At 38.7% G+C, this 27,368-nt stretch overlaps 1 protein-coding gene across 21 annotated transcripts in view; it reads left to right on the top strand.

The window, feature by feature from the left end:
• The window catches only part of ZZZ3 (zinc finger ZZ-type containing 3), a 110,692-nt gene that overhangs the window by 32,185 nt on the left and 51,139 nt on the right, over positions 1-27,368 (top strand). For 6 of the 21 annotated variants that reach the window (XM_070078215.1, XM_070078222.1, XM_070078218.1 and 3 more), the window contains 3 exons: positions 10,280-10,409; positions 11,981-12,130; positions 18,202-19,754. In XM_070078215.1, the coding sequence (XP_069934316.1) occupies positions 18,253-19,754 (1,502 nt within the window). In that variant the 5' untranslated portion in view covers positions 10,280-10,409; positions 11,981-12,130; positions 18,202-18,252. Of the gene's footprint in view, positions 1-10,279; positions 10,410-10,484; positions 10,551-11,980; positions 12,131-18,201; positions 19,755-27,368 lie in introns of all 21 variants that reach the window. The other 15 variants (XM_051857570.2, XM_070078233.1, XM_070078231.1 and 12 more) reach the window with 4 other exon arrangements.

Consider the following 27,368-nt stretch of genomic DNA (forward strand, 5'->3'; position numbering starts at 1 on the left):
CATTCTCTGAACAATTGTGTATGATGCAAATACTTTCCCTTTTTTCACAGGTGAGAAATGGGTGTTGTTTCATGTCACATGTAGCAAGGAACAGTTTTATTTGGAATTGGAACCTAAAGCTTTTTTCTCTCACTAGTCAAAGATGCTGTGGGTGCATCTATACTTATATACAGATCACCTATGATTCATGTTTATGGCTTTTTTCAGACTGAGTTGTGGACATTTCCACTGCTTTCAAATATTTTCTATCTCAGTCTTCTTAGGTTTCTTTAATTTCCTTAATAGTCTAGAACCTCTGCAGAAACAAACATGCTCTGTTAAGAATTTATGAATGACTAGATTTCTTGAGTCTGGCTGATTTAACTGACTTTGTCTTTATAAGAAGTGTCCTTCAAGCTAAGTACAAAGCTGTTATGACTATAACCAAGAGCAAAAGGCAAATAGACCCAGAAATACAAGGAAACCTTGCCTTAAATATTTCTGAATGAGATTTTTTGATGCAGAAGCTGGGAAAAAAGAAATAGGCAATGTATTCAAAGGAGATTTTGGAATTATCTTGAGGTTTCTTTCTTTTTCTGTGACTGTTGATATTTTTGGACTTCGAAAAGTAATGGAAGTTTAAAATGCCTCTATATGATGGCCTTTCACATTTCACCCATTGCTGTAAAGTGTACAACATTCGGTTAAATCTTACTTGGTGCTATGTATGTATTAAAATAAATTTTTGTTGCAAGATTTGTGTATTTGGAACTGAAAGATTTCTCCACTAATAATTTATTGGTCGACTTGAATTTGTATTCCATTGGGAAAATAAGAAAAAAAATTGTGAATTTATCTTCTGTGGAGTCAGCTACAGGTGTTAATGAAAAGTGTTCATGAAAGATAATTTTTGGGCCGGTGCCGTGGCTCACTAGGCTAATCCTTCGCCTGTGGCGCCGGCACTCTGGGTTCTAGTCCCAGTTGGGGTGCTGGTTCTGTCCTGGTTGCTCCTCTTCCAGTCCAGCTCTCTGCTGTGGCCTGAGAGGGCAGTGGAGGATGGCCCAAGTCCTTGGGCCCTGCACCCGCATGGGAGACCAGGAGGAAGCACCTGGTTCCCGGCCGTAGCGGCCACTTGGGGGGTGAACCAGCGGAAGGAAGACCTTTCTCTCTGTCTCTCTCTCACTGTCTAACTCTGCCTGTCCAAAAAAAAAAAAAAAAAAAAAAAAAGAAAGAAAGATAATTTTTGTGTTTATAACTTTCAAATTTTAATTTTTCTCTTCTGAATATTTTTTAAAAGGTAGAGCTAGAGAGAAGGAGTAAGTAAGATTCTTACATATGCTGATTTACCCTCCAAATGCCTCCAACAGCCAGGGCTGGGCTGCTCTTGCTTGACTTCCCAGAACTCACCAGTCCTATTGTCTGGGCTCTGCTGCTGAAGCCGGTAGCTTCAAATTCCATCCAGGTCTCCCATATCAGTGGCAGGGACTCAAGTATTTGAGCCATTATCTGCTGCCTCCCAGGGTGGAGTAGCAGGAAACTGGATCTGAAGTGGCATTCCAGGCATTCTTGCATGTGGGGCTCCCTTGTGGTGGCTTACCCCACCATACCATGAGGCCCACCCCTAATTCTTCCCTTAGACCATTATTCTTTTTGTCCTGTCTGGATATAATCTAAATACATTTCTTTACCTATTTATTTACAGTACTTTATTTACAGTACTTATTTGACTAGATTAAATTTTTTCATTGGCAGTCCTCAATTAAAAATCCATCCATTATGCTTCTGTGGATTACTCTCACAGAATTAGCCTGAGGTAGTCTACTTGTAAAATGATGAATGTGGTCTTTTGTGGTAGAGTTTACTCATAGAAGAGTTTTTTTAGAACTAATAATAGAGCATTCACATTTATACATTGGGCCATGCTAAGCAATTTATGTCTGTTGTCTGATATGATCCTCATAATAAGCTGTAGAACTAGGTGTTATTTTTATCCCTGGTTTATGAATGAGGATTTCATTTCTGGATCTTCCATTGCTACTAGCTCTCTGACTTTGGAAAAGTTAATGTCTCAGTGTGTCTCATCAGTGAACTGAGTAATTCTAATAGTAATTATGATGAGTATAAAGTGAGATGTGAAAAATTTGAGTTCAGGACCTTGAAACATTAAGTGGAAAACTTAAAAACTAAGAAAAAGGTAGAATGAAGTTTACTTAGGTGAATTGTATATGAGGGATGGGCAGGAATAGATGTTGGTGTAGAGAAAACTTGTAGAATAAACTGTGGAAGATGAAAGAGTACAGAATATCAAAAATTTGGAGAACAGAAAGTAGTTTGAGATTGGAGGCATTTAGACTCAATAGAGAGATTGAGCTAGGCCCAGATTAGAAAGTGAGTGCTAATATATTTTTTAATCAGTTTTTTTTTTTTTTTAAAGATTTACTTATTTGAAAGAGTTCAGTGAAAGAGGGAGAACAGAAGAGAAAGGTTTTCTATCTGCTGTTTCACTCCCATGAAGGGTTAAAAAGTTAAAAGCCGCTCCCCCCCACCTCCTCTGGTGAACTTTCCTGACCTCGTTAGACTTGCTCTACATAGCCATTCTCTATAAAGTTAATTAGTCAGTAAATTACCCCAATGTGAGCGTAACCTTAGTTTCACCTAAGTAAGATAGAAGAAGTCACCGTATATCTCCTTGCCTCCTGGAACCCTGACCCCACCATGTGTCCCTTATAGCCATTCAGCTGCATTCCTAGGTATCATCAAGGCAGTTCCTGCAACCTTGTTATGTTTGTTGTGTGGCCCTCCCTTTTGGCAATAGGAGGCTTTTTGATACTCCCTGTATAGGCCATATGGTTCTCTGAGGTCTAATCAGGCCCTTACTCGATATCCTGTACTCCCTGTATTCATAAATCAACTGGTTGTAAAATCACTTAACTTGTATCAATTGTTGACTCTATACCTCTGTCTGATCTATGCAATGATTGATTTTCTTTGTTTAAACGTGTATAAAAACCCCAACCCAAGACTATTTGGGGCCGCTCGCCTGTACTGGGACGGGGGCCCCGACATGTTGGATCATCAATAAACCTTACCCTTTGTTAATTGCATGAGAGAAGGTCTCTTGGAGCGTTTTTGGGGTGGCAAGAGCAATCCAACTCTAACACCCAAATGGCTTCAATGACCAGGGCTGGACCAGGGCTGGTCCAGGCCAAAGCCAGGAGCTTCATCCAGGCCTCCACATGGGTGCCAGAGCCCAAACACTTTGGGCCATCCTCTGCTTTTTAGGCACATTAGAATGGAGCTGGGTCAGAAGTAGAGCAACCAGGACTTGAACCGGCACCCGTGTGGGCTGCTGACGATGTAGGCAGTAGCTTAATCTGCTGTACCACAGTGCCAGCCCCACTGATATGATTAAATCAAAGGCGGGGAACATCTAGTCCTTTGGCCATGTGAGGCTGGTGAAATCATGTAGCCTGGCCCTGCCAAGGCAACTGCAAGTGGGATTTGAAATGCAATAAATTAATAACAGGCTAATTTTTCACTTGATAATTTTATATGGCCTGCTAATGAAGTTACAGCTATCCAAATGGTCCTTTGCAGAAAAAAAGGTTCCTTACCCCTGGATTAGATAGACTTACACTGCAGTGTGGATAATAGATTGGATAGAGGGAAGATTTGACTTAGGGGACCAGAAATGAAACTGTTGCACCAACCTATGCAAGAGTTGATAGTGGTCAGAAAGTGAAGTACTATATATTTAGGAACTAGAATTCAAGGAGTGTGGTGAGCTCTCTTGCATTCCTAACTACATAGAAGCAGATGCCAAGAAAGCCATTGATGACCTGGCCTAAAGTAGGATTTCTATCTCAAGAATATTTCAGAGAAAGTACATTCAGTTACATTCTTCACTGTTATACTGTGACATCATTGAAGTGCACATTCTATGCTTTGCCTCTACCCCAATATCTTGACTGATAGGGTATATGTAGGAGTATGTGTGGGCAGGTTGGGTGACAAAGAAAAAGGAAACACAAAGTTTACCTTAAGGGTTTTGATTTAAACAGTAGAGTATTTTTTCATTTTGATTGTTTAGTTGAGTAATTCTGGAGGAGATAATAAGTACTGGACTCAAGGGAAGATGGTGAATTCAGTTTTGAATGAGTAGAATTTGAGATTATTTTTGAGTCTAGCAGGCAGTTGGGTATATGGAGCTGAAGCTCAAAAGGGAAATATAGAAGCTGATATTTATTAAAATTTTTAAATATTTGGAATGCAGACACACATAAGATAGTTGCAGAGATAGAGATCTTCCATTCTTTGGATCACTCTCCAAATGTCCCTAACAGCCAGGTCTGGACCAAGCTGACGATAAGATCCAGGAACTCACTCCAGGTCTCTTATGTGGATGGGAGGGACCCAAGTTACTTGAACCTTTACCTCCTGCCTCCCAAGGTATGCATTAGCAGGACTCAAACCCTGGCACTCCAGTGTGGGTTGCAAGAGTCCCAAGAGACATCTTGACTGCTGCTCCGAATGCCCACCTCAAGCTGATATTTAGATTTAGGAAACTTCATAGTGAAGTCATTGTAAAATTTTGAAAGAGGACTAGAGCAGGAGGAGGACTAAGAACCCTGAGGAATACTGCTTGGACAGAAAAAGAGTAGTTTAAGAATATTTGATTTGCTCTTCCACAGTGCTGCATCCATTCCATTAGAGAAATCTGTTGAACTTGCCTTCAGAATTTAAGCTGAAGTGGATAATTTCTTACCATTTCCACAAATACTACACCATTATTTCTCCCCTATTGAAGTAATAGTCCTGCAAACTATCTTCCATTTTTCCATTCTTTTGCTGTCTGTAGACTATTTTCCACATAGCAGTCTGAATAATCCTTTTGACATGTCAAATCATGTTACTATTTGACCAAAATTCTCCTGTGGCTCTCATCTCTCTCAGTATGGAGTTCAAAGTCCTTACTGTGACCTACCAGGCCCTGCATGAACACTGTTTGGATTTTAGGTCATTAGAGAGTTCCCTGACCACCCCATCTATCTTCATTGGCCTACTTGGTTTTACTTTTTTGTAGCACCTCTTACCTTATGTAATGTATATTTGATTTGTGTATGTAAGATGTAAGCTCTGTGATAGCAGAAACTTTTGGTTTGCCTTTGCATTTCCAGCGCCTAGAACAGTGTCAACACTATAGGCAGTCACAATTAATGTTCGTTGAATGGATGAGAATGAGAGACAAAAGTTGGATCATGTCATTTTCCTGTTTAAACTTTTTTTTTAAGATTTGTTTATTTATTTGAAAGAATTACACAGAGAGAGGAGAGGCAGAGAGAGAGAGAGAGAGAGAGAGAGATGTCTTCCATTCCATGGTTTACTCCCCAATTGGCCACAATGGCTGGAGCTGTGCCAATCCGAAGCCAGGAGCCAGGAGCTTCTTCCAGGTCTCCCACATGGGTGCAGAGGCCCAAGGACTTGGGCCATCTTCTACTGCTTTCCCAGGCTATAGCAGAGAGCTGGATCAAACAGGCGCCCATATGGGATGCCGGTGCTTCAGGCCAGGGTGTTAACCCGCTGCTCCACAGTGCCTGCCTCTAAACTTTTTTTTAAGGTAGATTTATTTATTTGAGAGGGAGAAGTCGTCCATCCGCTGGTTCACTTCCTAAATGGCCAGAATGGCTGAAGCTGGGCTGATCTGAAGCCAGGAGCCAGGAACTTCTTCTGGGTCTCCCATGTGGATGCAAGGGGCCCAAGCACTTGGGGCATCTTCCACTGTTCTCCCAGGCTATCAGCAGGGAGCTGGATTAGAAGTGGAGCGGCCGAGACTCAAACCGGGGCCTACACTGTAGGCAGAGTTTTAACCTACTGTGTCACAGCACTGGCCTCCTGTTTAAACTTTTTAAAATGTACTTTTATTTGAAACACAGAGTATGTGTGCATGTGAGAGACAGAATGTGTGTGCATGTATGTGTGTATGTGAGAGAGAGAGAGATATCTTCGATCTGCTAATTCACTACCCAAATACCTACAAAGACAGGATAGGGCCATGCCAAACCCAAGAAACAGGCACTCCATACAGGTCTCCCTTTTGGTGGGAGGGACCCAAGTACTGGAGCCATCATTTGTTGCCTCTCTGGGTGCATGTTAGCAAGAAGTTGGATTGGAAGCTGAGGTGAGACTCAATTCCAGGCACTCTGATACGGAGTGCTGGGCTCCCAACTGGCGCCTTAACCTGTTGTACTATATATAGTGCCTGCCCCCTACTTAATCTTTTTCTTCTTCCTTCTTTCAATTGGATTTATTATTAATATTATTATATACTTGTTTCCTTTCCCATTATACTTTTTAAGATTTATTTATTTGAAAGACAGAGTCATAGAGAGAGTTAGAGTCAGAGAGAGAGAAGGACTTCCATATGCTGTTTCACTCCCCAAATAACTACAACAGACAGAGCTGAGCTGATCTGAAGCCAGGAGCCGGGAGCTTCCTCCAGGTCTCCCATGTGGGTGCAGGGGCCCAAGGACCCTCTCCATCCTCTGCTGCTTTCCCAGGAGCATCAGCAGGGAGCTGGGAGGAACAGCCAGGACTTGAACCGGCACCCACATGAGGTGCAGGCACTGGTTCCAGGACTTTAACCTGCTGCATCACAGTGCTGGCCCTCTGTTATACTTTGAGTTCACATTCACACAGAAGCAAAAATGCTCTAAAAATGTATGTTGGATTATTTGGTTTCCCTCTATGCAATTCTTGAATAGACTAAAATAATTCAAATAGAATAACATTTAATGGCTGCAACAATCTGGTCTGGCCAGCATGAAACGAGGAGCCTGGAACTCAATCCTGGTCTCCCATGCAGATCACAGAGGTCCAAGTACTTGGACCATCTTCTGCTGCTTTCCCAGGTGCATTAGCAGGGAGCTGGTTTGGAAGTGGAGCGGTGAAGACTTGAACTGCCCCCATATGGGATGCTGGTGGCGTCTTAACCTGCTGTGCCACAATACTGGCCCATGTGTCTGATTTTGGAATCAGAGTAGTGCTGTTTCATATAAAAAGTTTGGAAAGCATTCTTCTGTTTTCTGAATCGTTTATGTGGAATTGGTCATAATTTTCTATAAATGTACACTCAGTAGAAAAGTCAGAATTCATCACTGAACTTCCCTTGGCTTGGAGTTTTGTTATCTATTTTCAACTGTGAATTCAATCATCTTTCAGGATATTTAAACGTTTTTCTTTGGATGAATTTTTGGAGTTGGTGGTTTTTTTAAGGAATTTGTTCTATCTAAATTGTTGGATTTATTGCCATGAAGTTATTTGTAATATTCTTTCCTAAAAGAAATATAGAATTCTTTAAGATTCATCCTTAGAATATTATACAATTCATTCTTTAAAAGTGTACAAGGCAGGTGTTGTGGTGCAGCAGGTTAAGCTGCTGCTTAGGATGCCAATATTTCCACATCAGAGCACTTGGGATCAAGTTCTGCCTTCACCAGCATTTATGTGGGATGCTGGCATCATGGGCGATGGCTGCTGCCACAGTGCTGACCCCTCAAATAAAAATTTTGTTGATATCTTTGTATCAAGTAACTGAGAGCTTGATTGTTTGGGAAAGGTGTTTCACTGTTATCTTAGTGCTTTTTACAACTGGCTTTCAGTGTCTCTTTGTGTCTCTTTTAAAATCATATAGTAAAGTGTACATATTTAGTATTTTCATTTATAATAATAACTGAAGAATCAGGTACTCACTATGAAGCTGTAGTATAACCCTTCTTTTGAATTTTTCCAAGCTGTTTTAAAAGCTTCAATGTCTCATAGTTTGGGTTGCATTTAGCTTGGAGTTAACAGTTTCACTTTTGTAGTAAGTTGTATGGCTTATAATTCTTCTATGTATATCACTAGAACTTTTACTATTTTTAGATTTTCTGTAGTCTTTCTTGTGTGCCATGAATCTGAGATCCTATAATCAGTTTAACACAATAGTACCAGTGTTAGACTGCAAGTAGTAGAAAAAGTAATTCTTTTTAGGGAAGATTGCTTTTTGTATTTGCTTTTGAATGCTTGCATAGTCAACGAATTTTATTAGTACATGAAAACAAGCAAAGCTCTGTAGCAAGGCATAAATAAGAAGGCTTTGGTAATAGGGCCTAAATAGTTTGTTTTTGATTTCGTGTGCTTTTTAAAAAACAAAGTAAGTCTTTTAAACTTCTGGAAGTATGTTACTGTGGTAATTTAAATAATTAAAGTGAAAAATACTAATTTTCCTAATTCAAGCTTGTTTTGTTCTAGGAAGCATGTAGCATTTTTGCAGAATGGCTAAGTTCAAATTGTACTGTGAATGAAATGAACACAGTGAAGTGCTGTAAGGCTTTTGGCTAGTTTAATTGCATTGCTTATGATGAGATGTCAAGACAATCATTTTTTTTTTTTTTCAAAGGATTTTATTTATTTGAGAGGTAGAGTAACCGATAGAGGGAGAGACAAAAAGGTCTTCCATCCACTGGTTCACTCCCCAAATGGCTACAGTGACCGGAGCTGAGCCGATCAGAAGCTGGGAGCCAGGATCTTCTTCTGGGTCTCCCATGCAGGTGCAAGGGCCCAAGGGCTTGGGCCATCTTCCACTGCTTTCCCAAGCTGTAAGCAGGAAGCTGGATCAGAAGAGGAGCAGCTGGGACGTGAGCCTGTGCCCATATGGGATGGTGGTGTCACAGGTGGAGGCTTAACCTGCTATGCCACAGTGCTGGCTTCTAGAGTTTCTTAATTACTCTTTCAGTGAATTTTTTTGCAAATATCTGAAGATTAAAGATTATTGACAAATTTTATCCATAAAACAATAGTTGGGTTTTCTATGTTTCCGTACAGAATTTTTATTGTGTAGGAATTTGGAGTGATACACTGGGGAAGAATCATTTTATAAAGCCATACAAAGGCTTCTTTCGTTGGTATAGATGAGTGAAACATTGTTTTGTAATTCATTTTTTCCACAGTTGATCTGATTGAAATATTTCATATAATAGGTTTTGTCATCATCATAATCACATGAATGTATTTCTCAAGACTGGTAATCAATAATGATGTCTGTTTAAGAAGCTTATTTTCAAGGAATGTTTATATATCTACATCTTGATTCATTTTAAATTTATTTACTTGCAGAATGCCTTTTACAAATTTGTCCTACAGAGAAATAATCTAAAGCAAAAAGATTACTTTAAAAGTTATCACATTTCAAGTAGTCATGAATTTTTAAAACATTTTTTTAAGATTTACTTATTTGAAAGGTAGAATTACAGAGAGAGAGAGAGAGAGGGAAAGAAAGATCTTCCTTTTGCTGATTCATTCTCAAATGGTCCACAATGGCTGGAGCTGGGCCAATCCAAAGCCAGGAACCAGGAGCTTCTTCCAGGTCCCCCACACGGGTGACAGGGGCCCAAGCATTTTGGCCAACTTCCACTGCTTTCCCGATTAGGATCGGAAGTGAATCAGCCAGGACTTGAACATACAGTGCTGGCATTGCAGACCATGGTTTAACCTACTGCATCACAATATCAGTCCCTTATATCATTCTCATGCAGCATAGATTTATTCCCTAATACTGTCTTCTTTTTTTTTTTTTTTTTTTGACAGGCAGAGTTAGTGAGAGAGAGAGAGAGACAGAGAGAAAGGTCTTCCTCCCGCTGGTACACCCCTCGAATGGCTGCTATGGCCGGTGCGCTGCGCCAGTCCAAAGCCAGGAGCTAGGCGCCTCCTCCCAGTTTTCCATGTGGGTGCAGGCCCAAGCACTTGGGCCATCCTCCACTGCCTTCTTGGGCCACAGCAGAGAGCTGAACTGGAAGAGGAGTGACCAGGACAGAATCCAGAGCCCCGACCAGGACTAGAACCTGGGGTGCCGGCGCCTCAGGTGGCGGATTAGCCTAGTGAGCTGCGGCGCTGGCCTCCCTAATACTGTCTTAAAATGCAAAAGTGTACTTTTCTACTAATGTCTGGACAGTTAAGAGATTTTGGGAAATGAGATATATCTACCTTAGTAGTCAGCTTTCACATCTCGTAGGAATTTTGACTTAAATTTAGTAAACTTAACAAACTTTTATGTGAATACTCTCTGATAAGAACCTGGGACAGTGTTAGCAAATCATCTTAGACTGTGGAAGATATCGTGTATTTCCTAGCTAAGTGTAGGAATTATTTGTGAAGTTTAGAAAATGAATTATGCTGTAGAAATGTTTAGAAATCTTATCACTTTTATCCACAAATCTAAACAATAACACATCTATAGTGATGATATTGTGGTTTTCCTTCACAGATACCAAGTTTTGCTAGTAGAACCGTAGAAATAATTAATACCTGAAGTCTCAATGTATGGACATTAAGAGTGATGACAGATAAATACAGACGTTTGGGATTCAGATACTAGGCGAAACACTTTTAAAAAGGTAAGAAAAAACTGTAATCTTAATTAAAGCCAAGTGGGGTTAGTTAGAAATAATTGACTGAAGTTTCTTTTTCAGTGTATTAGGCTTTTAAGAAACACATGTACAGGATCCTTTCTGTCTTATTACTGGTAGAACTCAGCTGTAAGTATCAATTCTTACGTGAAAAATAACAGTCACAAATATTCTTGCCTTATAAATACATAGTGGATGATATATCGTTAGTGACTCCTTATCACTTAGCTATCCTAATATGATTGACTAGAACTTAATAAGGAGTATTAGAATGGGCACATTCATGCATGCCCGGAGACACATTTTAAGTTGTGGGTCATCTTTTCTTGTGATAATTGCCACCACCATTGTGTACTATATATAATATAATATAATGCTTTGCCATGTTTGTGAAAGGCATCAGGGTTGGGTGCAAAGGAGTGGTCAGTTGGAGTGTTTGTTTCCAGTAGAGTGAATTTTCAGGTCTAGAGTTACTTTTGGTAGGATTTTATTTTGTCCATGTTTCTGCTGCTGATGTTAATTTAGATAACTTTAAAAATTAGTATTAAATGTTTTTGTTTAGATAGTTTTCCTGTTGTGCTTTTTCAGCAATTTACATGGCATATTTGGGAGAGGTGGCATCTGTAGATCAGCCCTGTTCCCCTAGAGCTGACTAAAGCAGTGATCTGTTTTTATAAGGAAATAACTCTAGTTTACAAGATTTGATATTACATCAATGTTTACATTTTAATCCTTTATTAAAAATAGTATCACTTCTAGATTACCTACTTTTGTGCTCATAATGTTCATCATAAATAAATGCTGGTCTTTTTCCTGGTGTTCCTCCTTGTTTTCATATTGGCACTCATAATAACCTGTTCAGCCAGGTTGTACGTTCTCTGAGAAAGATATCATAGTACATTATTACAGTAAAATTGTAATTAAGTAGACTGTTTCAAGACTTGGAATATAATTAGGCTAACTTGGTACTAAAACCAGAAAATCCTTGTTTTTTTTTCCTTGTTGAAAATCCATATGCTAAAAATAGTAAATTTCCTTTGATGATTGAGTGTTATAGCACTTTTAGTAAGCATCAAGGTTATCCTCTGAGTATAGAAGACTTAGTTGGTATGTATTACCTAAATGGTTTTTTGTTGTTGTTGTTGCTCAATCCCAAGCTTTTACAAATTTTAAGCCCAACTTTTGGGAAGTCCTCTAGAATAAGAGTAAGAGATTATAACTTCTATTATGAGAAATCATATCAAGGGTGATCTTTAGATCACTGTAAAAACACATAATGTGTTAAAACAGTCTCCTGAGATGAGCTGAGGCACATTTTGACTCAAACAAATGTTGTTATAAGGATTTGGTATATATCAAGCTCTTTCTGTTTGTTTCTAAAAATCCTATCCCAGTTTCTTAATATCCTTTAGGCAACAGAGTTGTCCAGAGGCATCAGAGATGTCACCATGAACCGATTCTGTTACCTGCTAGTTCTTCTTGTTATAGGAGTGAATCTTAATTAGCTTAAGTTAATTTTCTTTTTTAATTCTTCTTTTTATTATTTTATTTTAAAAAAGGAGTTTAGAAGGTTCTAGTATTCTCCATGGCTGAAGCTGAGAGTCTGAAACCCTGATGCTTAAGCTCTATTCTAGATCGTAGCACCAGCTCCTTCAGGATATAAGGAAAAGAGATAATATTTCCACAATGATAGATCTTTGGTTTTACAGGTAAGTTATTTAGTTTTGCAGTAGTGAACACAACTCTATTTTGAAAAAAAAAAATGTTTTGTAAGGAAAGGAGACTTTTTTTCCCTGTATGGGAAATTGTATAGTCTTCCTAGCTGCTTATAGGAGCATGGGAACATAGGGAATGGGTTAAGGATGAAATATTTTCCTACTGTTTTCCCAATAGAAAAATAAATGAATTGACTGAGTATATTGGGATATCCGAACTATTAACTGTTTTTGACACCCTAAATATTTCAAGGAACAACGTGAAACTCTTTGACTTCTCTTTCTTCCCAGTTGTCTTTTTAAGTGTGTATTTATCCAGATTGATCAATTTATCTCTTTATCTGTCAAATCTGTCTCTTTTTTTATGTTTATTTATTTATTTGAAAGAGTTACACAGAGAGAGAGAAGGGGGGAGAGAGAGAGACAGAGAGAGAGAGAGAGAGAGAGAGAAAGTTCATCCATCCAACGGTTCACTCCCCAATTGGCCACAATGGCTGGAGCTGCGCCGATCTGAAGCCAGGAGCTTCTTCCAGGTCTCCCATACAGGTTCAGGACTTGAGTCAGGCTATAGCAGAAAGCTGGATTGGAAATGGAGCAGCCTGGACTGGAACCAGCGCCCATATGGGATGCAGGCACTACAGGTGGCAGCTTTACACACTACACCACAGTGCTGGCCCCATATCTGTCTCTTACTGGGGAAGAAAGTAGAAATCCCTTTACTTTTTATAAGATTTTATTATTCATTTTGAAAGGCAAAGTGTTAGAGATTTCATTTACTATTTCACTACCCAAATGGTTTCAATGCCCAGAGCTGGTCCAGGCTGCAGCCAGGAGCCAAAATTCCATTCAGGTCTCTCATATGGGTGGCAGGGGCCCAGACTATTAGGACATCTTTGCTGTATTCCCAGACGCATTAGTATGGAGCTAGATAGGAATCAGAGTAGCCAGGACTTGAACCGGTGCTCTGCAAGTGGCAACTGAATCTTTTAAGCCACAGTACTATTTTCCCAGAAATTCCTTTACAAAGCACAGTACCTATTACTGGACCTCAAAGAGGCAACTAAGAACCTTAGGTTTAATCACATGGTTAGGCCTCCAAGTTTCACTCTTCTGCTATTAACCTTATGCATTTGGTGGTAATTGCATATCTGAAGTGATTTGTCTTAAAGGAATTATGACAAGCATAGATTGAACATGGTTAGATAGTTCATGTTTATATTCTAGACAACTAGAAAAACAATTATTGGTGGCACTTCAGTTGCTTTGTTTTTCCTTTTCCTTTTGATTGTCTACATAAGTATATAGCTATATCGTTACTAGGTTCCTAAAAATTGTTCATTTAATAAAACTAAATAAGATAATAATATCAACTCAAACATTGGTGTTAATGGAGGATTGCCAGCTCCTGAATTCCCAAAATAATTTATAGCACTTTGGTGATTACAGTAGATGTAAAAGGCTTCAGGCACTATGTTTAGAATTCTTTTTGAGGTATCTTTTCTTTTCCTTTTTCTCTTTCTTTTTCTTTTCTTTTCCTTATTTTCTTTCTTTTTAATAAAAGCAATAGCTGGAGCACTATTTCATTAGATTGGGCAGGGTTTTTTTTGAAGATTTATTTATGTATGTGAAAATCAGAGTTACACAGAGAGAGAAGGGGGGGAGGGGTCTTCCACGCGATGGTTCACTTCCCAATTGGCCACAACAGACCTAGCTGTGCTGATCTGAAGCCAGGAGCCAGGAGCTTCTTTTGGGTCTCCCACATAGGTGCAGGGGCCCAAGGACTTGGACCATCTTCTACTGCTTTCCCAGGCCACAGCAGAGAGCTGGATCGGAAGTGGAACAGCTGGGACTCTAACCAGAGCCCATGTGGGATGCTGGCACTTAAGGCCTGGGCGTTAACCCACTGTGCCACAGTGCCAGCCACGGCAGTTTTTGTGTAATATTTATTTTTACTTTTTACTGATGCAGTTCTACAGATATGATCACAGGGACTGCAAATTAATAATCTGAAGCACAGCAGATAATGTCTGAGAATTATGTAGTTAGAATTGAGTAAAAGATTCAGATAGTTCAACATCAGATAAGTGGGTGGAATATGTGGAATTGTGAGTAGGATTTTGGACAGACTGAAATTTGACTGAGAGACGCATATCAGATGTGTCTTTCCGCAGGATGAAAATTTAGGAGGCAGGGAAAAGGTGTTTAATTTTAGTGATCACATTTGCTTCCCTCTGTATTCCAGAAAGTGCTACTGTTCAATAGTTGGTGGGTGACATATAGGAAAAACTTCAGCCTAGTTTCTAGATTGGGTTTTGCCTATATAAATATGTTAAATAGTGGTTTTCTTTGATTCTAAAACTAGAGTGATTAAATTTCTGGTTTCAAATTGGTGCTTGCTATGGTTTTCCTGTTTAGTTACAGTACGGATATTTTCTGAGATGTAACTGAGTCATTCCTATACATTAGCAGCTTAATATTTGTCAGACATATATAATTTTGTGCTCCAAACATTTTCAATGGATTTCTTAGTAACATTGTGTTATGCAGCTAAAAAGAGCTAACGAACAGCTTTAGCATGTACTAGTTTGCTAAGCATGGCAAATTATGTTGAGAAAATCTAGACATTTTTAGGCCCTTTATATAAAATTTTATTACTTTTTTTGGTAGCCCTTTTCTCAAAATGGAGTTTTGCTTTCAGTTTGTCAGATAACTATAGAAAATATGTACCTTTATATATGCTCACCCAAAATGTAAAAGATAGGAAGAAAATGTTCCAACAGAAGAAAAAATTATCAGAATTATCAGAGGGAAGATTGGTAAAATCTTAACTCAAATCTGCATAATATCAATTAATTTATTTTGTTAAGTGCATGAAATATGTTAATTTCAGTCAAGAGATTTTTATAGTACTCTAGTTTGTGCTTCCTTAGGTCATGGCTTATTTATGAATTTTTTACTACTTGTATCTAGTAAGGAATTGGTACATTATAAATAGGTCTAATTTAGTTTGAAACTTGCTGACTGTACTTTCTGTTAGAATTCTGTCTTAGTGCAGTGTTCTAAAATAGTGCTGTCAAACCCTAAAATCTCTATCAATCACTTGGGAAACTGATTTAGTGGTAGGTCTTGGGGTAGGGCTGCTGTTCTTCATTTCTAACAAGCTTCCAAGAGATATCCATGATGCTGGTTCTCAGGCCACATTTTGAGTTGGAAGAATATAGGAAACAAAAAATCCTTGTTATTATTAAACAGATTAGATTCTCTTTAAATATGGACTAATAGTACAGGATTTGAGAACTCTAAAACTTGGGCTTCACTATATTTTTTACATGGAATAAAAATAATTTTAGGGAGAAGAAACAAAGGTTTAGTCTTTTAATCATAATTTTGAAATTTAACCTTTCCATGTTAATTTTAATCACTGAAATGGTAAGTAAATAATATTGACTATCAGTGTACATAGTATTTTATAGATTTTTACATATATACTCCTTATTAGTAGTTCTGAATACTAGTAACAATAGATTTATTTTACCTAAAAAATCTCTTTGGGGGAAATTTGTATTATGAGATAGAGATTTTGCTTTTATTCAGATTTGTGTAGAAAGAAAAGAGTGGCTAGGGAAGTCTGTTGGAAAAATTTAAACGTTTATATGCCTTTAGTTGACTTTTTATTAAAAAAAAAGATTTATTATTTATTTGAAAGAGTTACAGGAAGAGGGAGAGACACAGAGATATTCCATTCGCTGGTTCACTTCCCAGATGGCTGCGATGGCCAGTGCTGGGCCAGACCGAAATCAGGAGCCAGGAGTGTTGTCTGGTTCTCCCATGTGGGTGGCAGGGACCCAAACACTTTGGTTGTCTGCTGCTTTTCTGAGGACATTGGCAGGGAGCTCGACTGGAAGTGGAGCAGCTGGGACTCAAACCAGTGCCCAGGACCGTATGGAATGCAGGCATTGCAGGCAGTGGCTTTACCTGCTATGCTGCAATGCTGGCCCCTAATTGACGTTTCATTTTAAAAAGTAATTGATAATAGATTCATTTTTGTGTATGTCTATAAAGTGTTACTCTGCCAGTAGTATATCTGAAACATAAATTATAAATACAATTAATTTTACATTAAATTAAAGATTTGTGTTTACATTTTTAAAGTAGCTTATAGCTTTTATGTTTTCTGTATATATTTATACAGGTATTTCATATTTAAAAATCAATAACCTTCGAATTTTAGAGTTAAGATTTGGGTACCTGAAACAAATAAATTATGTTTTAGAATTTTTCTGTTTGTGTTCTTTTAAGACATCATTTGAAGTTTAACTTTTTTTAAAATTAAAAGTAGAAATTTATTGCAGTGTTTAATACCTGTGAATAAAACCAGAAAGACTGTAATATTGACTATGTTAGCAAAATAGAATTGCATGTCAGAGTCCCTTTAATGAATCCCCAAATAGAAGGAGTTTACTGTAAGGAAAATGTTTCTAAGTTCTCATAAGTGGGCCATACTATTGTTCTTTTGATTGCTATGACATGTTTCTAGAACAATTAATTGTATGTTAATTCCAGGGCTGGTTCTATGAGTCTTGTAAGACTTCTTAAAATCGTTGATTAAAAACTAATAACTAAACTTATTCAACCAACTTACATATTTTACAGGGTACTTTTTACTTGATTCATGTATCAGCAGGGAAGAAACAGGGAGACAATTTCCTGTAATGTTTCTTTTTTGTATGTGGTAGCATTTTGCTTTGTCTTTGTAGTTCTAACCTGTCACTTGTTAGATACTTCTAATTGAAGCAAAGGATTAGATTTGCAGGGGCAGATGATATAGAATGGTATTTGGAGGGTTATATGAGAGGAGAGATGACAAAAGGCAAGAAGAGGAAGGAGATTATCAAACTGTATACTTGCAACCATTATTGGCTTCTTTCTCTAATCATCTGGTATCCCATTCAGAGTTACGCAGTGAAGTAGCTGATACCCTATGAAAGGCTAACAGAAAAAGAGTAAGGGAATAGAGACTTGAAATGTTAATAGTTTCTTTGTTCTGCTTAACTGGGAGAGCTTTTGGAAAATATCACTAAATTGTTCAAAGTTTATCCAAGTGGGTCAAGCAGGGCAGTTTTCAATATCCTGTCATTTTTGTCTTAGAAACACCAACTAACCATATGAGAAAACTTGCTCATTGCCCAAATTGCACATTGAAGTTGGCATGCATTATTTATACTAGTTCTGAGAAGGAAAAGGTGGGGTTATAGGTGCTTTCTTAAATGTAAATATTTGCCTCAGTATATTCTTTTCCATCTTCTATCTTTTTTACAACACTTCCTTTCACTTGCTGATTTATGACATTATGGCTAGAAACTAGGAAATCTTGGGTTTGTTTTGCTTTGTCCTTAGCAAATATAAGCTAGAATTGTGATTTCTATTCTGTTTAATTACAAAAATTTCTGTTGCTGCCACAGATTTTTTGGATGCCAAAGAGTTTAGGTTGAAACTCTTTTAACCTGAAACTCATTTTAGTTAGAGTGAGTTAAAAAGAGTAGAGCCTGCCTTTTTCTACATCTCGGAAATATTTTGAGTAAACATCAGAAATACTTGGAATAGATTTTATAAGGTTGCTGCTGTGAAGATTATTTTAATAATCAAAATGAAATTCCATCTTTAAGATTGATCTTTTACGAATACTTTGTGTCTGAGAGACAGATACGCAATGAGGCAAGTTGAGAGGATGTTTTCTAGCCATATAACTTTCTAGCTGTGTGAACTTACATATACTGCTCAAACTATCTGTGCCTGTCTCCTCATTTGTAAAGTAGGGATGATAGAACTTATCTGAATTATTGTGAAGCTTAAGCAAATTAACTTACGTAAAACAGAATGATTCCCAGAACACATTAAGTGCCATAAAATTGTTAGCTGTCATTAATAATATTGGGAATGTTAATATTTTATTATGTAATTTATTAATATTGGCTATACTTGGATTAAAAGTTATAGCTTTGTACTTTTGTTTTAGGTATATTAACTATTACCTTTTTCTCATTATTTTGTTTACATTTTTGAAGGTTTCCCAATGAGTGGATCATGATGACCGTAATGTAGGGACTTGCCATAGTATGGCTGCTTCCCGATCTACTCGTGTTACAAGATCAACAGTGGGGTTAAACGGCTTGGATGAATCTTTTTGTGGTAGAACTTTAAGGAATCGTAGCATTGCTCACCCTGAAGAAATCTCTTCTCATTCTCAAGTACGATCAAGATCACCAAAGAAGAGACCAGAGCCTGTGCAAATTCAGAAAGGAAACAACAATGGAAGAACCACTGATTTAAAACAGCAAAGTGCTCGGGAGTCATGGGTAAGCCCTAGGAAAAGAGGACTGTCTTCTTCAGAAAAGGATAACTTAGAAAGGCAGGCTGTAGAAAATTGTGAGAGAAAGCAAACAGAACCTGTTTCACCAGTTTTAAAAAGAATTAAGCGTTGTCTTAGATCTGAAGCACCAAACAGTTCAGAGGAAGATTCACCTATAAAATCAGACAAGGAGTCAGTAGAACAGAGGAGTACAGTAGTGGACAATGATGCAGATTTTCAAGGGACGAAACGAGCTTGTCGATGTCTTATACTGGATGATTGTGAGAAAAGGGAAATTAAAAAGGTGAATCTCAGTGAGCAAGGGCCGCTTAATTCTGCAATAGTTGAAGAAATCACAGGCTATTTGACTGTCAATGGTGTTGATGACAGTGATTCAGCTGTTATAAACTGTGATGACTGTCAGCCTGATGGGAACACTAAGCAAAATAGCACTGGTTCCTATGTGTTGCAGGAAAAATCAGTAACTGAAAATGGGGATTCGGAAACCCAAACTTCAATGTTCCTTGATAGTAGGAAGGAGGACAGTTACGTAGACCATAACGTGCCTTGCACAAATTCAGAAGTGCAGGTCAAGTTGGAGGACCACAAAATAGTAACTGCCTGCCTGCCTGTGGAACATGTTAATCAGCTGACTACTGAGCCAGCTACAGGCCCTGTTTCTGAAATTCAGTCATCTTTAAGGGATTCTGAGGAAGAAGTAGATGTGGTGGGAGATAGCAATGCCTCAAAAGAGCAGTGTAACGAAAACACCAATAACGTCTTGGACACAGCTCTTGAAAGTACACCAGTCTCTGGAGAATCAGAACCATCTTCTGTTCTAGACTGTGTTTCAGCTCAAATGATGTCTTTATCAGAACCTCAAGAACATCGCTATACCTTGAGAACTTCACCACGAAGGGCGGTACCCAGAGGTAGTCCCACTAAAAACAGTTCTCCTTGCAGAGAAAATGGACAATTTGAGGAGAATAATCTTAGTCCCACTGAAACAAATCCAACTGTTAGTGATAATGTAAGTGAGTCTCTCACAAATCCTGATGAAATTTCTGAAAATGAAAAAGATAAATGTTGTGACTCTCAAAATTACGGAAGTGATGGACTAAGTAAGCCATCCTCAGAAGCAAGACTCAATATTGGACATTTGCCATCTGCCAAAGAGAGTGCCAATCAGCACATTACAGAAGAGGAAGATGATGATCCTGATGTTTATTACTTTGAATCAGATCATGTGGCACTGAAACACAACAAAGAGTATGTGTAAATATGGTAACCATGAATTCTGCTTTGTTTCTTATTCCCCAAGTTTTCACTATCCATAATTGTGTATTAGTAGTGTTTTTTAAAAAAATATTAGAAGTAATATTTATTTATTTGAAAGGCAGAGAGAGAGCTCCCATCTACTGGTTCACTCACCAAATGACTGCAAAAGCTGGGGTTAGGCAAGGCCAAAGCCTCGTGCTCAGCACTTTATCTTGTCTCCCTTATGGGTGACAGGGACCCAATTACCCAAGACATCACCTGCTGTCTCCCAGGGTGCTTATTAGCAGGAAACAAACCGGCACCCATACGGGATGTCGGCACTGCAGGTAGTGGCTTTACCCACTGTGCTACAGTGCTGGCCCCTAGAAATCTGCTTTTATCTTTGACATTTGTGATTTACAGAGGTAGATGTTACTTTTAAAACTGTGACAGGTAGTTGTATATTGTAATTAGCATAGTAACAAGTTGTCTACTATGTAGTTAACATAAAACATTTAACATAGGTTTTCCTGATTTTGAGGATGAGAGAAGACTATCTCAAAAATCATTGCCTCAATCTTTGCATTAGGTACCTTTGTTATAAGGAATTTTGTGTCCAAATTTTTCACAGTTTCACTTTAAGGTATTCTGGGCACTAATGTAAATGTATTTGAGCCAACTGTATCTAATGATCCAGAAGAACTGTAACACAAAGTACTTACCATAAAAACTATGAGCAACAATAGAAAACACAGGCTTACATAATAAGTTAATCATCCTTATTCCTATAGGGTAGGCTTTTTATTTTGTTTGTTTAACAGAAATATATATATAATTTGTTTGTTTGAAAGAGAGAGAGAGAGCGAGAGAGAACTTGAGTGCCAAATGCTCTCAACAGTTAAGGTTGGGCCAGGCCAAAGCCAGGAGACTGGAACTCATTCTGTGTCTCCCCTGTGGGTGACAGTGATTCAAGTACCTGTCATCACCTGCTGCCTTCTGGGGTGCTCATTGCTGTAAGCTGCATGAGAAGCAGAGCCAGGATTTAACCCAGGAGACTCCGATATGGGATGCAGGCATCCTAAGCCCTAAGCAATGTTTTAACCACTGTGCCAAATGTGGTTCCCCCCCGCCCCGGGTAGACTTTGAATCAGAATCACAGATCATTCACCTGTGCAAAAATACTTTGATTTGAGGAACTTTTCTGATGTTTTTTTGTTGTGACAGTTGCTAGACTTGGTGTGTTCAGATCAAAGTATTAAATCTTGGTTATGGGATGTACTATTCTTTTTTGTGTATAATATAAATAATTCAGATTTGTGTATGGTCCTTGATAGCCTTTGAGCATAGGTCTAATTCTTGAGTATTTTTTTAAAAAAGATTTGTCTATTTGTTTGAAAGGCAGAGAGAGAGAGATCTTCCATCTGCTGATTTATTCCTCAAATGGCCACAATGGCCAGAGCTGAGCCAATCCATAGCCAGGAGCCAGGAGCTTCTTCCGGGTCTTCCATGTGGGTGCAGAGGTCCAAGTACTTGGACCATCTTCTGCTGCTTTTTCAGGTGTATTATCAGGTAGCTGGATTGGAAGTGGAGCAGCCAAGTCTCCAACCAGTGCCTATATGGGTTGCCAGCACTGCAGGTGGTGGCTTTCCCTGCTACGCCATAGCACTGGCCCATTGGGTGCTTTTTTAAGTGATATTTTTATCTGAGAATCTTATAAATATACTTGGGAAAATGTTAGGAGTCCCATGTATTTGATATGCTTGAAGTCCAATTTGAGATAGAAAAAACAGCTTATAAATGAATTTTTTTTTTCAGATAGGAGTAAATGGAGTCATTGCTGTTCATAATAGTTTCAGGTTTTTGTTTTGTAGTTGCTTATTTATTTGGTGGACAGAGAAAGAGAGAGCTCCCATTCTCTCATTTACTTCCCAAATGCTTACAGTAGCTGAGTTGGGGCCAGTTTGAGCCATCACCACTGCCTTCCAGAGTCTGCATTGGTAGGAAGCTGGAGTCAGGAATTGGAGCTGGGCATTGAACCCAGACACTCATATGTAGGATGCAGGTGTCTTAACCTGCATTTTAACCATTATGTCAGATATCCACCCTTTTTAGTTATCAGTTTTCAAAAGTAGAGATATTTATCTGCAGGTGCAAGGAAACAGTCATATGTCTTGGGGAAATACCAAAATCTCAAGCAGTGCGAATTTTTACAAAATTATATTTTATCTATTTTGCTATTTGCTTTTTATTGTTACTTTAGCAAAAGAGATGCTATCCTAAGCTCTGGCTAGTTTTTAATTCTGGAATATATTTTTCTAATAATTCACTATATTATTACTTTTTTTTTGTAAAAAGACCACCTGGTGAGAATAAATATTTTTTGAAAGGCCAGGTCTGTCTGGGCCAGGCTGAAGCTAGGAGCTAGGAATTCCACTTTAGCCTCCTGCAGGGGCCAGATTACTTGGACTATTCTCTACTGCCTTCCCAGGCACATTAGCAGGAAGTTGAATTTGAAGCAGAGCAGCCAGGACTAGAACCATCAGTCTGATATGGGACTACACAAGTGGTGGCTTAACCTGCTATTCTACAGTGCCAGCCCCTTGATGGGATTTCTGAAGATTGGTGTTTTCATAAAGCAATTTTCTCCCCACCCCCCTGGGAAGATTGACACATTTATTATTTTCTCACATAATTACCTTATTGTGGGGCATTTGTAATAGAACACATTACAGATGCTAAGCACCTGCCTGGTTCCCCTCAGTGTAGTTGCAAGGAGCGGACCAGGGCAGAACCATCCTCACCGCAAGATGGTGCCCGCAATGCTCCCTTCTGCCACAGTTTTCTAAAACTAATAGCCATAACATTTAAAAGGTGATGTTCCACATTAATAACCCTTTGTGGATGACAGCAGTACAGTTCCATGGGTTCTTTTGGATATGCAGAGTCCTTTGGAATTTGGGTGCTACTTACTTCTTTCATATAGTATTTTCAATGCCTCATTGGGTAATTTTGAACAAAAGAAGTCACTCATTTTTGCTTTTTTGGCCTTGCTTCAAAATTATTGAAGCTCACATCTTTGACACTTCATTTTTAACTTTTCCTTTTTTCAAAGGAAGCAAATGGGGGAAAATGAGATGGAGAGGGAGCATCATAATTAGTTTTTCAGTGATAAGGAAAATTGGGAACAGCGTATTTGATCAGATGTACTCTTATTTAGTAACGTCCCATTTTCTTACCCTGTGACTCCAATCCTATATTGATATTAAAGATCTATTTATTTATTTGTTTGAAAGAGTTAGAGGCAGAGAGAGAGAGAGAGAGAGATCGTCCATCCACTTGTAAACTCCCCAGGTGGCTGTAACTGCCAGCACTGGGACAGGCTGAAGCCGTGAGCCAAGAGCTTCATTTGGGTCTCCCACGTGTGTGGCAGGGTTCTAAACACTTGGGCCATCCTCCATGCTTTTCCCAGGCCATTAGCATGGTGCTGTATTGGAAGTAGAGCAGTGGGGACACAAACTGGCTCCTATATAGAATGCTGGTGTCACTAGCGGTAGCTTTACCCACTGTGCCACAATGCAGGCTCTTATTCATATATTTTTTTAATCTGGAACTCCAATGACTGACTGTAATGTTGGCACTTAACTGAGTTGTCATTGTTAAAAATAGCATAGTGTTATGCCTATCAAGTGCTTTCAAGTCTCGAATGATGCTAAAAGGCACTTACTGTTAAAAAACAAAGCAAAAAAAAAAAAAAAAGGAAAGCACTTAGTGTAGATGGATTATTATTCTGTTGTACACAGACAAGACATGTATACAGGCTGTCAAATATTTTTTTCCCGTGTTTTCCCTGTGCTAGAAAATTCTCTGGATAATTACCTTTTGAAACTGGGATTGAGTATTGCCCAGTATCTACCAGTACTGAATGAGTGTACTTAATGATAGCCAGTTTTAAAAATAGATCATTAATGCAAAATAATGAGTATGTCATAGTTTTCTTCAGCGATGTAAACATAACAACCTTATTTTAATTGAAACACCCCTTTAAGCCATCAATTATAATTTAATCAGCAGCATTCTTTCCTAATATTCAGTTTACAATTTATTCATCATGCTTGTAGTCATATCACATATAGTGTTATCTTATTACTTGTAAATATTTGAAATGATGCTGTGTGTAGGATTCTGAACTTTGACTTGATTTATGGTAAATTAGGCCATAGGCCAGGGAGGGGAATCTGCAGGTATTCTGGATGCTTACTTACCCTGTTGTCTCTGTCAGTGCCATTCCTCTTCTCTAGCACATACACTCATATGAGCTTTTATATATTTATTTTTCCAAGTGGATAACCTGACTGCGATCAAGGGACTAGAGAGTATCTTTTTCTCTGGCAAGATTCCAAGCTGTGGATTATTTTACTAGACAGGCCTTCTCAGAGATTAGAATGTGGGGATCAAAAGAAATGCACTTTATCTTAAAGCTTTCTGTTGTCATGTTGGAGTGGTAGATAATACCTAGTCACTCCCTTTGTGGTCTGAATGGCTTGACTGAGATCATGCACTTACCTATGATTGCCTTTCTGTTTGGAAGTATGCTTTTGCTGATTTTGAATCAGAAGCATTGAAATTAATCTCTTAAGTTTTGAAGTTCTCTCTAGGAAATATAAATAAAGATGATTTCAGGTCCTGGGCTTTGAAGTTCAGAGCATTTCATCCAGTTAAAAAAGGAATCATTGGAAAATAAATTTTCATTTTCTTTATTTTAAAATATTTATTTATGGGGCTGGCACCATTGCATAACCAGTAAAGCTGTTGCCTGCAGTGCCAGCACCCCATGTGTGCACCAGTTGAAGTCCCAGCTCTTCCATTTCCAGTCTGGCTCTCAGCTAATGCTCCTGGGAAAGTAGCGGAAGATGGCCCAAGTCCTTGGGGCCCTGCATCCATGTAGGAGACCTGGATGAAACTTCTTGCTTCTGGCTTTGGATGAGTCCAGCTCCAGCCATTGCAGCCATCTGTGGAGTGAACCAGTGGATGGAAGATCTCTTTCTCATTCTGTGTGTGTGTGTGTGTGTGTGTGTGTGTGTGTATTTCTCTGTAACTCTGCCTTTCAAATAAATAGATCTTAAAAGAAAAAAGAGACCTAGTTATTTATTTGAAAGAGTTAAAGAGACAGAGGGAGACACAGAAAGAGAGAGAGTTCTCTCTGCTGGTTCATTCCCTAGATGGCTGCACGGTGGGCCTGAGCCAGGCCAGAGTCAGAAACTTGATTTGGGTTTCCCATGTGGGTGCAGGGGTCCAAGCAATTGAGCTTTCTACTGCTTTTTCCATGCCATTAGCAGGGAGCTGGATTGTAAGTGGAGCCTTGAGACTCAAACCAGCTACCTTGAATTCTCATTGTGTAAAATTACTTAAATTTATATTGACAGGGCTTGGATAGCTTCATTTAAGGATCTTTGGCACTAATTATAAACATTAATTAATTATAATTAATTAATTATAAACATACATATGAAAGGTCAAATTTAGGGTTTCTGGATTTCTGAGGTCTTGCTAAGACCTTGCTAAGATGAACTCGTTGATAACAGATTGTTAACATTTAAACCAATTTTTAAGTTTCTAGATAATGAACATGTAAGTGTATTGCTTATGTACTCTCCAGGGAGAATCTTATGTTTTGCTCTGGTATACAAGTATATTACTCAAGTATTTTCCAGGTGAGAATCTTATTTTTAAGCCATATTAAAGATATTTCTAAGAATTGTAACTTTTAAACTTAGTTCTCTGAAAATGCTGATGATGCTAAATATGTCCTTTGGTTGCAATGTGCTTATTTTCTAGTTAATGAAACATTTGATATTTTTTATCAAGGAAGTTACATAGAGATAATGTGTCAGTTCATATATATTGATTACCTTAGAATCTACTTTGCCCAATGATCAAAATGATTTCTTTCAAGAGGCCAGAAAAACTCTAGGACTAGGGATAGATTTTGTGCTTTTTGGGGAGCAACTCGGACTAGACTAAGTTACTGGAATTAAGACTTATTCTATGCATCTGCTCTCCCACAATATGGCGCTGGGAGAGGAGTAAACAACTTTTACACAGCTGCCTCCAGTTCGACCAATAACCTGCAGGAGCTGATCCTGCTCCTGATTGGAGGAGAGCAGCGTGCTCGGCGTGTGGGTAGCAGAGTTGGGATTGGTGGAAGAGGACTATAAAGGAGGAGACAACATGCACCAGGAACACCTGGAGGAACATCTGAGCAGCCCCCGAGAGAGCCGGCCGACGGTGTGCCGCTCCCCCGCGGAAGTGGGGAAAGTGGCAGGGGGAGCCGCCCTTCCACGGAGGTGGAAGGATCCGGCATCCAACCCGGGAAGAACCAGCAGACAAAAGAGCAGCGCAGGGTCCTGTGTCGTTCCTCCGCGAAGAGGGGGGAGCGACAGTGCTTCATAATTCACAAAGCAATTTCATGTAGTTTTTCATTTGACACTCATGACAGTTTAGAAGTAGATGGCATTACATATACATTTAAAATAGGATAGACGGAATTATATAATACATATTTTCTTTTAAAAATTTACTTTTTAAATTTATTTGAAAGGCACAGTTACAGAGAGGAAGAGAGAGATTTTTCATCTGCTGCTTCACTTCCTGAATGGCTGCATCAGCTGGAGTTGGGCCAGACTCAAGCCAGGAGCCAGAAATTTCTTTTAGGTCCCCAACGTGTGTGCAAAGGCCCAGGCATTTGGGCCATATTCTGCTGCTTTCCCAGGGAAATCCAGCAGGGAGCTGGATTGGAAGTGGAGCAGCTGGGACTTGAACCAGCACCCATATGGAAATGCTGGTAACACAGGCGGTAGCTTTACCTGCTGTGCCACAATGCCGGGGCCCCATAACACACATTTTCTAACTCATAATTAAAGCATTTTTGTTGTTTGAAATATCGTGAATCATGATACAAATGAGATTGTATTTCTGTCTTCTAGTCTGAGCTCTGCTTGGTAATTTCATCCAGTGAGGAATTACTACATAGACTTTTGGGTTTCTAGATAGAGAACTCTCATAGAGCAGGTCTTGAGTACTCAGTTGTCAAGAATTTTCTACTCAGATTAAGCCCTATAATTGCAATCATGGTTATCTCTTTTTTTATATGTCAGAATCAGCATTATTGGTAAGTAACCTGTTTTATTTATTGAATTAAATACTTTCATGTCCACTGTTTTAAAGTGTATTTTGTTAGTGTGTTCATGAAGAACAAATTGAGGAAATAGAAAAATTATAGGTGTAGCTTAGCTTCACATGGAGGTTTTGAATAATTTGTAAAGAATATTTTCAAGAGTTTTGAAATGCAAAAGATGTTTAAATTCATATGTTATGAGGAAAACTGCTTGTTTGGCCTTCTCAACTCATTTCACAAGGCTATAGAATAATACCCATGTTCACCCCATTAGGTTGGCACAAATATGGGTGTGAGGAGGGGGGTAGATGCTTTTTTTTTTTTTTTTTAAAGATTCCAGGCCAGCTCTCTGCTGTGGCCAGGAAGTACAGTGGAGGATGGCCCAAGTCCTTGGGCCCTGCACCCCATGGGAGACCAGGATAAGTACCTGGCTCCTGCCATCCGATCGGCGC

The sequence above is a fragment of the Oryctolagus cuniculus genome, chromosome 7 (genome assembly GCF_964237555.1).
Source record: "Oryctolagus cuniculus chromosome 7, mOryCun1.1, whole genome shotgun sequence".
In the NCBI taxonomy this organism is placed as follows: domain Eukaryota; kingdom Metazoa; phylum Chordata; class Mammalia; order Lagomorpha; family Leporidae; genus Oryctolagus; species Oryctolagus cuniculus.